Source organism: Lacerta agilis, chromosome 9, assembly GCF_009819535.1.
Source record: "Lacerta agilis isolate rLacAgi1 chromosome 9, rLacAgi1.pri, whole genome shotgun sequence".
Taxonomy (NCBI): domain Eukaryota; kingdom Metazoa; phylum Chordata; class Lepidosauria; order Squamata; family Lacertidae; genus Lacerta; species Lacerta agilis.
This window is the reverse complement of record NC_046320.1, coordinates 30,652,062-30,668,772: the sequence shown is the minus strand read 5'-3', so window position 1 is coordinate 30,668,772 and position 16,711 is coordinate 30,652,062. Positions and strand designations below refer to the sequence as shown.

Here is a 16,711-nt window from a genome sequence, read left to right as displayed (position 1 = left end):
CCATTCAGCTTAGTGAGACTTGTTCCCAGGTATTTTTTGTAAGGGTGCTGCCTTCATTGTTTTAAAGGATGGTAGTTAACATCAACTGTTGTTGTTCAGTCGTTCAGTCGTGTCCGACTCTTCGTGACCCCATGGACCAGAGCACGCCAGGCACGCCTATCCTTCACTGCTTCTCGTAGTTTGGCCAAACTCATGTTAGTAGCTTCAAGAACACTGTCCAACCATCTCATCCTCTGTCGTCCCCTTCTCCTTGTGCCCTCCATCTTTCCCAACATCAGGGTCTTTTCTAGGGAGTCTTCTCTTCTCATGAGGTGGCCAAAGTACTGGAGCCTCAACTTCAGGATCTGTCCTTCTAGTGAGCACTCAGGGCTGATTTCTTTGAGAATGGATAGGTTTGATCTTCTTGCAGTCCATGGGACTCTCAAGAGTCTCCTCCAGCACCATAATTCAAAAGCATCAATTCTTCGGCGATCAGCCTTCTTGATGGTCCAGCTCTCACTTCCGTACTTTACTGCTGGGAAAACCATAGCTTTAACTATACGGACCTTTGTCGGCAAGGTGATGTCTTTGCTTTGCTAACATCAACTATCAATGTTAAATAAAACAATCCTTCCAGTAGCACCTTAAGAGACCAACTAAGTTTGTTCTTGGTATGAGCTTTTGTGTGCATGCACACTTCTTCAGATACACTTCTTCAGTGCATGCACACGAAAGCTCATACCAAGAACAAACTTAGTTGGTCTCTAAGGTGCTACTGGAAGGATTGTTTTATTTTTTATTTTGTTTTGACTATGGCAGACCAACACAGCTACCTACCTGTATCAGTGTTAAGACCATAATGATGTTTATTCATGCAACACAATGCAGAGCTACATAAAAGGGTTTTTTTTAAGGGTGGAGATTAATAAAGAAGCATACTGAAAAATACAGATCTGAACTCCAATTACTGGGACTTGCTGATATTTAGCTAGATTCAGTTTCTAGTCCACCTTTTACCAAAGCCCTATAGGGTACACTTGTATATATTTTCTTAATAAAGTGTGATCAAGAAAGCATCACTGTCTGTGATCTAGCATATCAAGCATGTTATTTTGGAAAAGCCTCAACTTGTTTTCATTTATCATAGCCCCCTAAGACCCATGGGAATATTAAGGGGAGCTGACCCAAGGACACGTCTGCACTCTATGCCATGTTCATATAAGTTGGCCATAAAACCACAGAGGCTGGAGGAAGAGCAGAATCTCTTTTCAAAGCGTTGGATAATGTCAGTATTACCGTGAAAGAAGGAAGACCAAGTATATAACTTGTACGGAGCAAAATCCAAATTAACAGACCAGCTATTAAATATAAAGCTATCCATCACTTTTAGCACTAGGCTTGCTACACTCCAAGGGGTCACAACAGTGGAGCAGGGCCCCCTCATTCATACAGCTTAATGAACCAGTTTAAAAGTTATGCCAGCTACATGGAATGCCGCAGGGGTTTTCTTTTTTAAAAAAGAAATCAACAATTTTAAATGAGGCCCAAGTGGTGGGAAGGAGAAAAGGTAAGCTATGCCAGTCAATCCCCTACCTCCCCATTCAGCTGTCACTCATTCCTTTTTCCACCAGTCCCTAGGGTAGCTATTGTAGCTAGTTTAACAAGGGAAGAATATTAGGATCACCATGCTGTCCATGAATTTACAACCAGTGCTGGATTAAGCCCTGTGGAGGCCCCTGGGCAGTCGAAATCTCAGGGGGCCCTCACAAATTATCTCCTAATACTTTTTTATATTTCCCAACCAACCATTTTAATAAACCCATTTTATTACAAAATATTATTTTGACCCATTGTCGCAGGGTCCCTAAAAGGAAAGGGGCCCATAGGCTGGTGTCTACTCTGCATGTGAAGTAATCTGACACTGCTTACCATCAAGTTAATTTGACTTTAATGGTCAGGAAAAGGTTTTAAATAAACCTATGACAAATAACTTTGAAGCATACAGAGATAGTAGGTGATTGGCAGTATTAACAAGGCACGTATACACACAGATTACATATATACAAACTGAAAATTGGTAAACCTGCAGAAATCCCTTTCTGAAAAGCATCTCCACCATTTGCTTCCCTTTGGCGTCCAAAGCAGAATGATGATACCCAATGCCTCTTAGTGCCAAGTCCTGCAGTTCCATTTTCTTTCTCGAGTATCTTAATCGATGAAATATCTTGATCAAAGACTAGTGGAAGGAAAGTCTTAATATGTAAGAACAGTAGATGTTTCAAAGCAACTCGTCATTTCTACATGATTGCATAAATGTAAATTGACTTTAACTGAACACATGTTAGAAAACCTTTGCCTATTTAATTTTACATTTTCTAATCGTGTTATTTGGGGAGAATTTCATAATCTCAAATATACTTTGGATACACACAAATATAAACATAGTGGTCTATGTTACAGCACTTGATTTTACAGGTCTAATTTTTAATGAAGATCGAAGTCATTTTTACTTTAATACTGGAACTTAAAGAGCTTTAAGCTTACCTCATCATCAACAGCATGTTCATTTGCATAGGTGCAGTCAGAAGGAGTTTCAGAAATCTTCTTTAGTTGCTTCCTTAGGCTATCAAGCTCAGCTTCCCAAACTAATTGTTTGCCATAATTACGGACTTGTTTAGTGTCACTGCACAGAAGTACAGATAAATTACCAAACAATTTACGGATCCTCCACTTTGCTCCCAGTGGCTTTTTGGGCGGGGGGGGGGGGGCAGAAGGCCAGAATGGGCAGTTGGTGAAATCATGTAATTATTATTTCAACATGAAATGTTGAAATCTTATAAAAATATGAAAATGTGGGAACAGAAGATCAATTATTACATGCTTTCTGTATCTTATCTGCCTTTTACAAAAGAGGTATTTGCCTAACGATGTGGAAAGGACAAGCTTACCTTTGATCACTTACAGCTGAAAAGCAGATAGATGTCATATGCAAATTGGTGGTTGTTGTTTGCCACAATTATGAAATTATTATCAAACTTAGTTCAAGGAGGCAAGATAATAAAAGGGGTTAGTAATCCTTTTGAAAATGGGGGTCTTTTTAAAATTGTTTTATAAAGATAACAATTGTATCTAAAATGAGAATACTTATTTGATGTGATGTATCCAAATACAGCTTTTTATGCAATAAAAGTAAACTACGGAGGCAAAAAAAGGTTTATAACACTTACTCATTTTGCGCCATTAAATATTTTTCTCTCTTTTTACACTTTTTTATTAGCGAATCTTCTTTTTCAGAAGCTCGGATGGGCTTTTTACTTTGCTTCTCTTTTAAGAATTTGCAGACATCATGAGCCAAACGTTCCACTCCATTAATATTGAATCTTTAAAAAGAAGTGTTCCAACTAGGGTTATTTGTTGGTAATTAGATCCCTTACCATAAGATTATATACACGACTATTCCGATTCCGAAATAAGTCCCACTGAGTTGAATGGGGCATTTACCCACATTAAGTGGGGATAGGATTGGAGCCTTATATTGTATCTTCTCCCGAAAAGTCTCATTAGGCTAGAATATGTTTAGGTAAGCTTTAAGTACCTTGTAGCTTCCATAGGCCTACTGTTAATAAGTAATGCCTATGAACTTGCATGCAAATGAATACCTATCAATAATTAGGGCTGTTACTAGATTTAAAAATAAAATCTCACCTTTATCATTTAGTGAATTAACTACATGTTCTAAATTTTCATGTGCATAAAATCCAGATGGAGAATGCATCTTGGGAACTTGCTTCTGAATTACTCTAATGGGCTGCAATGGGCTCTTTGACTTGCATACCCCCTCAACACTGGAGTTGCTGTTGCTTCCCGGGATGAGGCAGGGAGGCCGCGAGGTCAGAGCTGTGTTGGTGCATGAGCAGAACTGATACAGCACTCCTGCAGGTTCTCCCACCTATCCCTGACCTCACTGCCACCCTTATTGTTCCAGTAAGTGGCAGCAGTACAGCTCTGAGGAGGTTGCCAACAAGACACCACCTACAGTGCTGGCTGCCCCGGGGAAGGGGTAGAAACTGTGAAGGTAACAAAGTCATTAGCACAACATGCTTACCAGGTTTTTGGGGTTCTTTGGTTTCTGTCTTTATCCCACCCAACAGGGGCCTACAAGCATTCTATTTGACCCTCTACTATTTGTATGGACATGCTGCTCACCCCCAACTCTGACACTGCTTATGGTGTATACAGGGCCGTCTTAAGGGGATCGGGCGCCCTGGTGCGACGATCCCTCGGCGCCCCCGGTGGGCCGCCTCTCCGCCTACCTCCCTCCCGTGCTGGCCGCCCCTCGGGAGGGGGGGCGAGCGGGGGGTGAGGGGCGTGGCGCTGCAAGCCGGCCCCAGCTGGAGCGCTGGGAAGGGCGCGCAAAGCCCCGTGCCGCTCCAGCGCCACGCCCCTCATCCCCCAAGGGGCGGCCAGCACGGGAGGGAGGTGGGTGAGCGGGGGATGAGGGGCGTGGCGCTGGAGCGGCGCGGGGCTTTGCGCGCCTTTCCCAGCGCTCCAGCTGGGGCTCCGGAGGGCAGCCGGCTTGTAACTTGCCCGCCGGCGTGCGAGCACCCGCCCGCCCGCAGGGGCGGGTTGGGGAGGGGGCGCCCGGTATGCCAGCAGGCTTGTGGGGGCGCCCCTGGGGGGCCTGGCGCCCTGGTGCACCGCGCCACCCAGCTCCTATGACGAGACGGCCCTGGGTGTATACATCTTATTCGTGTGTAGCCTCTGTGAGGAAGGCCCAATCGACGAATGTGTGGCACGTGTTATCCCACTCCACACTCAGTGCAAGACTATTTACACATTTGCAGCATCTAGACAAGGCCAACGTTGAACTGATTAGTGGACCCAGAGAACCAAAAGTGAGAAACGCATTCAGGAGGATTTCCATTCACTGTAGATATGTTCGTTCCTACGCTAACGAATTCAAAATGCAGTGATCAGCAAAGGCAAACAAGTAAAGTTTACGGAAGTGATTATAAAGAATCCTCTCAAAAAATCAGTTACAGAACTGCTTCTGCTGAAACAGCATTTTAAAGAGACTTCATAATAGACTGTATCATAGAGGACAGAACTTTCATTATGAAGTTTAAAATAACTGCTGCCTAATCGATAGTCGTTTTTGTTTATTGTTGTTCTCTGCCCCAATTCCAAATTCGAATTATCCACTTCATTGGTTGTGTGTCAAGACAGACATATATACCTCCATTGTCTTACTTACAGGAAAAATAGTGCAGGCAATTTATCCATCCGTTTTAGCTTGTCAACAAAATGAGGGAAGTGTTTTCTCATTGCATCTTCAGAAGAAGAAGTAGATTGAGGTTTGAGCAGCTGCAGCACTTTGTTTCCCTAGGGGTTAAAAAGGGTAGCAGCAATGAAAAAAAATCCTTTCCATTTCTGGATGATTTTTTTTTTTGGGGGGGGGGGGGGTAAGCAGTAATGAATAATGGCACAAGAAAGTACAGAACAAGGTTAATAGTGTTTCAATCTGAGAAGCTGAGTTAATTATTCAAAAACAATATTTGGTGCAGAGAATAATATATCTTTGCTTAGCTGCAGTTTCCCGATGCTTTCTAAAGTGCAAAACTAAAACTGGGGTGGTGGTCTCCACCATTCCTCCTCTGCCCAGTTCAACTCCCTGACACAGCCAAGTAATAGACTGAAAATATTAAGATAATATCTAAGGCCTTTAGAAAATAAAAAGAAGGTAGAGAGGTGGAAATAATAAATACCTGCCTACTGCAACCATGTTTAATCCACATTTCTAGTTCTTCTTTCAGCTGTTTCTCATAAGTTCTTGCATCAGCCTTTGTGATGACCATTTTGTCCTTAAAAAACTGCTCAGGTTCCAGTTCCTTGACATCAAAGATCAAGGGGGAAATAGTGACCACAACTGTGTTCTCAAATAAATAAAATAGTATCTTCTTTTTTATATAGGTAACAATCGCTTTGCATATTTGCAGATAAACATATCTATGTAAACAGCATGTACTTACATTCGCTCTTGGCCAGTCTGTCCTTGCCTTTACCATTGTGTCATACAATATGACAGCTTCTCGGGGAGAAAGAGAAAGGTCCAAGGGAAAGCCGTACCTCTTAATCTGCAATGCCAAATAAATAAGCAAGCACTGAGTAGCATGTTACAAATTTCAGGGGTTATGCTATTTCTCCATAATATCCCAATGTGATCTTAAACTTACATGATCCACAGTTAATGCAGCATAGGGATGATAGTGATGGATAGTGAAGTCACCTTCGTTTAGGGAACATACATACTTTTCTAAATCATTGTATCTCTCTTCATATACCACTGAAAGCAGAATAATCTGAAATAAGTGATCCGGTAATATTTAGGTTATAAAGCCCAACACAAACCGCTTTAAACTCCAGGATCAACCTGATGTGGATTTTTGAAACTCTCAAGATTTAAGAAGATAAACAGAAAAAAGTAATCTCTCTACTATTATAAAAGTTTTGATTTTGGGTACATACCTAACTTAACTTTGTATGATGTTCTGACACTCTGCTTCACTTTTGCTCCTTTCTTAACAGAAGTGGAATGGTCAGAATTCCGCGCTATTACAGCTTCAGTATGTTGCCAGTATCTTTTTACTGACTGTAGCCATCTGTTAGGAAGGAGGAGGAGAATTACATTCCCAGGATAAACACGGCTCTTTGGGCTCTATCTACAGTATCTCAGTAGCAGCCCATGCAGAGCCACAGAGCTGCCTTCCTGACAACAGATGAAGATGATGATTAGGCTGACATGCCAAAATGGCTTCTAAGCAGGTTACAAGTATAAAATCAATAATAAAACCCATGCAAAATTAAAATACACAATAAAATAATTCTACCATACACTGAAAACATCCATAATTAAAATATGCAATTAAACAAACCAGTTTAAAAGCATAGCAATTAAAACAGCTTTTTGTTTTTTTGTTTTTTTTTAAGTTTCAACAATTAGATCGGAAGGTTCTAAGTTCAGGGAAATGATTTCATCAAGAGCAAGCAGAATGCCTGTACTCATGAAGCATGTCGTATTTCAGCAGGGAGGGCATTCCACAACACCACTGCCGATAATGAAAAAGCCAGCCATGTTGGTGGATTACCATAGGTGTCCTTTGATGTTCCTCTCCAAGGTTCTTACATGTGTGTAAGTAGCCCATGAGAGTTGACGTAGCATGGCAGTTAAAGATAGTAAGATATGTTCATGACGGAGCTCAAATCTTACCTTGGCCACTAGCTTGAAAGCTGTTCTTTGAAAAACACATTTTTTTCAGGTTTGGCTCACTATCTGAATAACACTGTCCTACTACAGAGCCTAGGGCTTGCTGATCAGAAGGTCGGCGGTTCGAATCCCCGCAACGGGGTGAGCTCCCGTTGCTCAGTCCCTGCTCCTGCCAACCTAACAGTTTGAAAGCACGTCAAAGTGCAAGTAGATAAATAGGTACCGCTCCGGCGGGAAGGTAAACGACGTTTCTGTGTGCTGCTCTGGTCTCACTAGAAGCAGCTTAGTCATGCTGGCCACATGACCCGGAAGCTGTACACCGGCTCCCTCGGCCAGTAACACGAGATGAGCGCCACAACCCCAGAGTCATTCGTGACTGGACTTAACTGTAAGGGATCCTTTACCTCTGCCTCACAGAACTGCAGTAAGGTTTACTAAGAAGTGCATTTGAGTAAAGTGATAGAAATGCTAGAAAACATTTTCTATAAATGTTAAAAACTATTAACTGTGCTTATTTATTGATTTGCCCAAAATGAAACAATCTAGATGTTCCACGTTATCCTTGACGTATGGAGACCTGCAAATTTTCACATGGTGATCTGCACTTTAAGATGCAGTTTTAGACACAACCCTAATCTAGTCGATACAAGACTTTCAAAGTATGTTTCATTCAGTATCATTCAAAATTTACACCCATCTTACTCAGCAAGTTGTTTGGGGTTGCTTATGGTTGCAGAGAGGGCCAAAAATGGACATCGAATCATAACCAGAAGATGCTCCCAAACTTCTGCTCCAATTTCACCTCCAAGGCAATGGACCTGAGGGGGGGGGGAGGAATGGGCCTAATATATTAATGTTATATAATGTGGACATGTTTTTATTCTTTTTAGTACGGAATAGTTGTATAGCATGCTTCCAAAATATCCCCCAGATACACTGCATTCCTCTAAGGCACCACCACATTCAGGTTTAGGGTGACCCTACATCAAGTTTATCCATCACCACACCTATGTACCCAACACTCGTAACAGTGAATGCCAATTTATACAAAATAATATAAAGGAATACATCCATCAGTTCATTAAACAGTACTGGCTAAGCCTGCTCCTGACGGCAATTTAGTCCCTTTCTCATCCTATTTATACAAATGCATGTGAATTTAGTCCTTTCTGAGCCACAGAGTGCAGCTCATTTCCTTTAACCCACAGAGTCGTGGTCCTATCTGCACAGTGGCGTCTCCTCATTTGCAAATCTTCAAAGCTGCATCTTGTGCTCTTGTCAGAGCCATGGAGCTGGCCTCCTGACATTGATGTTGCTGCTGCTCACATGAAACAGGGTTTCAAAGATAACACCAGCAGCAGCATCAGATTGAGGCCAGTGATCCAACTGGTGTAACTGCATTGGCCTGACCTTGTCAGCAACCCTAGTCTGGTAAGCAGCAGGGTTACTGGTGTCTGATTTCTCTCTGCCACACAGGCCACTACAAGTTCTTGCGCATGCCAGAGCACAGCATGACAGGCCTTTAGGTATTGGATATAGATTCTTCATTAAATCTGCCAAAAAGAATGCACACCTACCTCATCAAATATAACGTATCGTATCTTCTTGGCCCATTCTTGACGACGAGGTGACAGAAGTAGGATTTCTAAACACTGAGGGACTGTTACCAGTATCTGAAACAAAACATAGATGGACTTTTAGAAACATCCCTTCTAATAAGAGGTTTAAAGCAACATGAACACTTTCGGAAAAGCAACTAAATATCAATAGACTATTTTTTTTAATAAAAAAAAGAACAGTGTAGAAGCATAGTTATTTCTAGAAAAGGAATGCTCAATGCTAGCTTATCCTTGATGTTCTGCCAACCTAAATCCTCTGGCAGAAGCATACTGCCACATACATCAGTGTAACAGGGCTTCCAACATTATCTGCAGCCCTGTTATCTGGTCAACAATATTGTGCCAATCCTTTATGTAATCCTCAGTGGATATAGTGGGACTGGGTGATGATTAAATGTGGACAGGATTGCACTGTAACCCTATGGAAGTGATGGGCAAGGTAGTACCCTCCAAATGTTGTTGGACTACAATGTACATCATCCCTGTCCATTGGCCATGCTGTCTGATGGAAACACTGACTAACCCTGTATAATTATTTGTCTGTGTAATGAAAATTAATTTTCATAATTCAGCATTTGAAGGCTGAGAGATACTGGTCATGGCAACTGCCTGAGACCTGTTCCCTGATGCAAGGCCCATTTCCACCTGGCCTAGGGGGAAGGGCCCACACTCGCCCTGAACAGCTAAAAGAGGCTCCTGGGAGGCCACTGGGACATTGCTGGAACAAGTCTTGGGTTGGGGCAACGGGCTAAAATGTTTTAAACGGTTCTAATTTTGCTTCCCCTGTTTAATTTTTGTCGGGCTGGTGTTGGTTAAATGTTTAGTTGGGGTTGGTGGTTATTTTAATTTGGGTATAACTGTAAACTGGTTGTTGTTGTTGGTTTTTATTGATTTATTGGTTGGTTTGTTGCTTATATGGGATATCTATGCTTGATGTTTTGTTGTGTTTCATATGTTGTAAGCTGCCCAGAGTGGCTGGGGAAACCCAGCCAGATGGGCAGAATTTAAGTTAATTAATTAATTAATTAATTAATTAATAATATATGACATTAATAACTGTGAGGGTAGATGCTTGCTTTTAAATGCTTATTTTAAACGGCAGTATTTTAACTTTTAACACAATGCTCCTTTAGAAGAGTGGGATATAAATTTAATTAATAAATACATTTGTAACAAGGAAAACCTTGCCTTTGCAAATACTGATAAGAGCATTGCCTTTTTATCCAGTTATAGTTTCCTTCCCATCTCCTTTCCTTTTTATTTCTTTCCCCATTCGGCTGTTTTACAAACACTACCCAGGAGCTTTGCCCTAACTAAAAGCATTAGCTGAATAAATGCCTTGGTTAGAAAAATCGGTAATAGCCACATATGACTTACCTGGCTATTCAAGGCATCATGGCGATAATCTCGAGTGAAAACACCACATAAGGCAACACCAGATGGAAGTGCTTTATCAAATCGATTAAAAATGGTTGCAGACACTTGATTAACGAGCGCCTAAAAGCAGCACATTGGGAAGGCAAGGTAAGATGTGGTTTATCAAAGGAGGACTTCATAGCACACTTCTCTCTGAGAACATTCAAAGCATCAGGACTAGTCTGCTCCTTTCTTTGGTAAATGAATAGACCAACCTATTTTGAGTACAGTCGTACCTCGGATCCCGAACACCCTGGAACTCGGACATTTTGGCTCCTAAACGCCGCAAACCCGGAAGCGATTGTTCCGGTTTGCAAACATTCTTTTTGGAACCTGAATGTCCAACTGGGCTTCAGCGGCTTCTGATTGGCTGCAGGAGCTTCCTGCAGCCAATCAGAAGCCATGATTGTGTTTTCGAACGTTTTGGAAGTCGAACGAACTTCCGAACGGATTCCGTTCGACTGCCAAGGTACGACTGTATCCTCATAAACAGAAGCAGGTTATAAATTATTAGATATAAATAAACAATGCACATTGTTGCTGTTAATTAAAATAATATCCTGCCCTTTCTCCCAAAGGAGCCTAGGGTGGCAAACAACTACTATATACAGAAAAAATACAGCCAAATCTTTAAACTTTTAACTGCAATTTAACTTAAAGATGGGCACAATGCTTTACTTGCTACACTTTCACCAGTTTGAGTAGCAATAGGAAGAAGTGGAAGGAGGCTCCTGACAAAAGTACACAGGGATAAATTCCTCTACGCATTGTGAAAGGGCCCCAGGGGCCAAGTTGCTCCACTGGTAGAATTGTACCCACATAAAGGCGTGGAGTTTTGGGTAAAAGCTGGGCACCATGGGGAAGAGCACAGCCTCCCTGATTCTTAATCACCCTCAATGTTTAGACACAGCTACAAACATGTTGTAAATACACAGGGTTGTGACCTGGCATGAGTAATCTGCCTCCCATTTATCAAAAAATTAAGATGACTACTCCCAATTCCTGCCACATTTTTATGCACTCCTTGGGATGGATTGGATGCAACTATGGTGCATTTCTCTTCTCTCTGAAATGTGACTACAGGTTAAGCCTGTAACTCTTAGTTGCATGGATCAGCTTACAGCAGGTATGCTAGGGCATTTAAAGCTACAGGTTCCTGTTCTTTGTAGGGGTGCAGGGGTTCTATACAGTGTTGCCTCGCTAGACGAAAATAATTCGTTCTGCGAGTATTTTCGTCTAGCGATTTTTTCATCTAGCGAAGCACCAATGCAAATCGCAGTTTTCGCTAGACGAAAAAAAGAAAATTTTCGTCTTGCGAGGCAGCCCCATAGACAAGTTTGTCTTGCGGGGCAGCCTTCTGCTAGATGAATGCCTTCGTCTAGCAAGTTTTTCGTCTAGCGAGGCATTCGTCTAGCGGGACACCACTGTATAAGGAAAATGAAGGCAAGTGAGGAAGAAGAGTTTTCAACCTGCATTTGGTGTTTTTGATCCTTATATTTGATCCCTCTATGACCAGAACCCAAACAATGACATGTTTTATTACAGACTGTGTATATGACACATACTTTTTGTGAAGAAGTTCAAAGCTATTTCCTACCTTTGTAGGAGCAACATACACAACCACACTTTCATCACTGTCTCTCAAGATTTTCTCCATGCAATAGTAAGAGGCATATGTTTTTCCTGATGATGTAGGAGCAACAATTACTGCAGATTCATTATTATCGACAATGTCAAGAAGTTCTCTCTATAAATAAACAGTGGTGTGAATGCTTGTCAATAATTATCTTGTTCATATAATTGACTTCCATGAATATTTAGAAGCTTCACTTTAATATATAAGCATACGTGTGGATAAAAACAGAAACATATGCCAAAGCTGCACAGATAAATGTCCATAATACAAAATATCTGTTGCTGTGCCTGCACAATATCATGTCAGAGACAAAGGCATAGGTGAGGGATGGGAAATTTGTGGCCTTCAACTTGTTCTTGAACTACACTGCCCATACTTGCTGGAATTGATGGTAGTTGTGGTCCAACAACCTCCAGAAGACCACCTGTACAGATGTCTCAACCCCGTATACCTGAAGGAGCATCTCCACCCCCAAAGTTCAGCCTGGACCCTGAGATCCAGCTCTGAGGGCCTTCTAGCGGTTCCCTCAATGTGAGGTTACAGGGAACCAGGTAGAGGGCCTTCTCAGTAGTGGCACCCATCCTGTGGAACATCCTCGCGTCAACGTCCAGTAAATAAATAGTTAAGTTTTTTTAATGTTTGATGTTTTATTGTGTTTTTAATATTTTGTTGGGAGCTGCCCATAGTGGCAGGGGCAACCCAGTCAGATGGGTGGCAATAAATAACAAAATGGTAGTGTTGATGATGATGTTTTCTTACACAAGCAAACTTTATGGTCAACTAATAACTTGGGGGAGGGGTAGGTGGATGTATGAAAGTGTACATAATCATCCCCCACACCAGCTGCTAAAAAGGCAACACCTTATATATACTTTCTCTACAAAAATAGGAAAATTAACTTCGCAGCATATTGTTAACAATACCTGCCATGTATCTGGAATGAAGTGATGCACTCTGGGGTCAGGATCTTTTCTTTCTTCACGCATAAGATAGTGGCCCATGTATTGTAGCTGAAACCGAGAGGACCCCATGCCAATGGCATATTTTGCATGCTTTTGCTTAAGTTCCTTTCTCTCATGTTCAGATACCTACAAGCATTTAGATATTTCAGTTTGGCAGCATATTTAAAAATGACTGGGCTTCCCCCCCCCCCCGCCCCAAGAGTAAATACGTAGTATGAATCAAGTAGAAATAGTATATCTAATTAAATATATCTTAACATAAAGGGACAATTCAGCTAACACACAGTTCACTTCTAATAAGGTCGCTATAACAGCAGTGGCTCAAACAAGTATTTATACAGTTCCAGAAAAAGCTGCAGGCTATATTTTACAGATAGGGCAACTTGCTCAAGAAAATCTAAGTGGAGTACCTTTGCATTTGCATGCAAGTGTTCCATAATTACACAGTTACCTTGATATATTTTAAAGAAATCGCCAAGTTGTCAAATCCAAAGTACCAGAGGCATTTTGCAATCTGGTGGAAATCCGTCTCCTTCAATAAATCCTTATGGTCATAATTTTCAATCAATGAGTGGATTCTTCTCATCACTTCAGTTGCTATATTTAAATTTTTCTCAGTTTTACCTTGAGAAGTAAAAAAGCAAACTCACTAAAATTCACCGGCCATGATGGGTCAAATCATTCATTAGTTATAATTTGTAAGGCAATTCATCTGAGTAATCAGGTGATAAATGGCACGTTTTTCCTCAAAAGTACCGGTAATCATTTTGGAAGAACCCCATGTTCATGGAACCTATGTCATGTGGGAAACCTATCAAATGTAGAAGGAACCTGGAAACCAGAGGTTTGATCTTGTCTGTAGTTCTTCCATAGTGAGAGGAGCCATGTGTTTTTCTTCACACGCTAGCCTGAAACCTAGCACAAAAGCAAGGTCCCTTGTAAACTCTATTCTAAATTAAGTGGGACAGTCAGGCCTCCTTTCAAATCTGCCCCACCTCATCCATATTATTATGATTATTAAAATTTGTAAACCGCCCTTTATCCATAGATCTCTGTTTAATACCTATTTGGGCTTCTGCAACATCACAGCAGCCAATGTAGGGTAGACCTCATAGAAATCACTGGCCTGTATCCGCATTTGCCTGATCTCATGAGCACCAAGCTGCGTAGGGGGCAGAGGTAGATTTGCAAATCTGCCTCAGTGTCACAGAGTGCGCTTTCTCTTTCCTGACTAAATATTTTATGGGGAAAGTCTGCACAGGGATTTCTGCACATGCTCATCTCAGCAACTGTGTAGACTTCTACTTGCAGTCCTATGAAAATCTTCTCTGAGCAATATGGGGAAGTAGAAAAAAATTAACGTGTAATGAGAAATTGATTCCTTGAGTTTGGAAGTAGTGATTGGTGGTTATACGCAGAGCAACCAAAATGGAACTTTCCATGCACAAAGGGAAGGGAAATCCACCTAATATGGGAAATCTGAGCTTTCAGATATCTCATGATCTAAATATGTCAGACCTTGATAAAGGCCTCAGAATTATATCAACACAAAAAGAGAAGGGGTTCTCATTCTCTCTCACACACACACATATATATATCTATATATCTGACCAGTGTTACCACAAAGCAATAGCCATTTCATGCACTCTCATACCTGCTGCTTTGCAATGTTCTGTCCACAAACCAAAGCAAACATTCAGTGCTGCCATTTCAGCACTACATTTCACAGATGCACTTTGACATTTCCCCAGAAAGACTTCTAGATTCTTAATTCCAGAGGCCATATTTTCTTTAATTTGGTTTTCAATAGTCACTGAAAGGGCACTCCAACGACGCTCTTCTTTTCTCTCTTCTTCAGCTCTTTTCCTTTTCTGGTTCTCCTCAATAATAATTTCTGCTTTTGTCTTCTGTGGACGAAAGGAGTTAACAGCAAATCAATAACTCTCGTTACATTTCAGCTCTTGGTAGGATCCCAGTCATAGCTGTCAACTTTTTCCTTTTTTTAAAGGGAAATTCCCTTATTCCGAATAGGATTCCTCGCAAGAAAAGGGAGAAGTTGACAGCTATGACCCCAGTTCCATAATGTGTGTATGCATGCATGCAATTCTCCCCACACCCACCCCCAAGAAATGCAGCAGGGTGGAGGGAAGTAGGCTGTATGCCGAGACCCTCCAAGCCCCTGAATCCTGCAGGTGTTAAAATATAAGCCAGGCTAGCTTCCTGTTGAGGTGATTATGTGGCTGATGAGGCTTAAAGAGAAAGGAAAGAGAGCTCTGGCTCTTACTTGGACTTTCTTGCTTTTCGTAGCATAAGGAGAAGCCTTCTTTGGAGTTTCTGTCTGAGGAGCAATTTTCTTCGAAATTGTGCCTTCTAGGGATTCCCCATAAAATCGTTGAAATGCTTGCAGTTTTTGATTGTTTCGTAAGGCCCATGGGTCTTTCGTTCCTCCTTCAAGACACACAAATGCATCACAGTGCCCTTTAACATCACCACCTTCCCTAGATGGAACTTCAGTGATCAGAAACCAAATTTCAAGGAGATGCCCACCTCCTTTGTGACTCTAAGCCACTGTCTCCTTAGTCCTACTACTCTTTAATTTATTGTCTACGTTTTCCTATCTAGCTGCTTTTCCTAACAGATGGGTCAGGGCAGCTACACACATTTTCCCAATTCTACTCCCTGAAGGCAAGAAAGGAGTAGGACCCACCACTGCAATGCCATTTTCACTTTGGCAGAGTAAAGCAATAATATCTCTGTTCATAATTAGAACTAGATTCTGCATGGCTAGAGTCAATTCTATTGGGCACTGGAATATGTGGGATGTAGCATCACCTGGAACACATCACCAATTAGGAACCCATGTTTACTATTTGTTGGCTGGTAAAAAAAAGTGATAAATAGACCAGATTGCAGAATCCACAGCAACAACGTAACCACAGTGATTACATAGGATCATATTGGTTGGGCACACGGAAGGTTCACTCCTTCAGAAACATGGGATTTTGACTTTGGAACTACATACTTAACTGAAATCTGACTCTATAAGGCAAAACTTTAACATTAAAGAGTAGACACCCAGATTATTTTTTCCTGTGCACATTCGTGTCTATTTTCTTAAGAGTAGCCATTTCTTGGACAAATTCAGTGTGAGTAAAGTGGAAACTCAGATGTCGAACTTAATGCATTCCGGAAGCCTATCCAGCTTTCACAACGTTCAAAAACCAAGGCTCAATGGGGCAGTCAGCAAGCCCCGTTGAGAAAGAAGAGAAATGTGTCTCAAAAGCATTCAGCTTGTGAGGCACGTTCAAAAATGGAGGCATTCACTTCCAGTTTGTCAGAGTTCAGGAGCCAAAACGTTCGGCTTCCGAGGTTCCACTGTACTGTGGTTGTCCGGGGACTTGGTTGCAGCAGTTTTCTTGTATTTACCCCAATATCCTCCACTTGTCCTGTCATAATCATCACTGAGCGGCTTTCCGGAATGCCAGTGCAGGAGCTCATCGAATTCTTTTTGTTTTTTAAGCGAGATAACAACAGGATCATCACTAAGAAATAAAAATATTGATATGTGGCATTATTCAATGATGATTATATAATAATAAAAACATTCATTGTGTAGATATTCTCTCTGTCAAGGCCAGATCCCTATGTATTTCAGAGATAGGGAGCCTTCGGCATGGGAAGAAGAAGAAGAGTTTGGATTTGATATCCCGCTTTTCACTACCCGAAGGAGTCTCAAAGCGGCTAACATTCTCCTTTCCCTTCCTCCCCCACAACAAACACTCTGTGAGGTGAGTGGGGCTGAGAGACTTCAGAGAAGTGTGACTAGCCCAAGGTC

The 16,711-nt window shown here is 41.6% G+C and overlaps 1 protein-coding gene across 1 annotated transcript in view; it reads right to left on the bottom strand.

The window, feature by feature from the left end:
- Positions 1 to 16,711, bottom strand: part of DDX60 (DExD/H-box helicase 60) — a 46,065-nt gene that overhangs the window by 11,628 nt on the left and 17,726 nt on the right. Inside the window, exons 12-28 of the mRNA XM_033160303.1 lie at positions 16,303 to 16,418; positions 15,161 to 15,324; positions 14,531 to 14,783; positions 13,328 to 13,500; positions 12,838 to 13,002; positions 11,876 to 12,025; positions 10,240 to 10,359; positions 8,821 to 8,916; positions 7,946 to 8,061; positions 6,505 to 6,638; positions 6,213 to 6,322; positions 6,009 to 6,113; positions 5,745 to 5,867; positions 5,234 to 5,361; positions 3,207 to 3,359; positions 2,524 to 2,662; positions 2,063 to 2,215 (exon numbers count right to left, since the gene is read on the bottom strand). Coding sequence (XP_033016194.1) covers positions 2,063 to 2,215; positions 2,524 to 2,662; positions 3,207 to 3,359; positions 5,234 to 5,361; positions 5,745 to 5,867; positions 6,009 to 6,113; positions 6,213 to 6,322; positions 6,505 to 6,638; positions 7,946 to 8,061; positions 8,821 to 8,916; positions 10,240 to 10,359; positions 11,876 to 12,025; positions 12,838 to 13,002; positions 13,328 to 13,500; positions 14,531 to 14,783; positions 15,161 to 15,324; positions 16,303 to 16,418 — 2,398 coding nt within the window. The remainder of the gene's footprint in view (positions 1 to 2,062; positions 2,216 to 2,523; positions 2,663 to 3,206; positions 3,360 to 5,233; positions 5,362 to 5,744; positions 5,868 to 6,008; positions 6,114 to 6,212; positions 6,323 to 6,504; positions 6,639 to 7,945; positions 8,062 to 8,820; positions 8,917 to 10,239; positions 10,360 to 11,875; positions 12,026 to 12,837; positions 13,003 to 13,327; positions 13,501 to 14,530; positions 14,784 to 15,160; positions 15,325 to 16,302; positions 16,419 to 16,711) is intronic.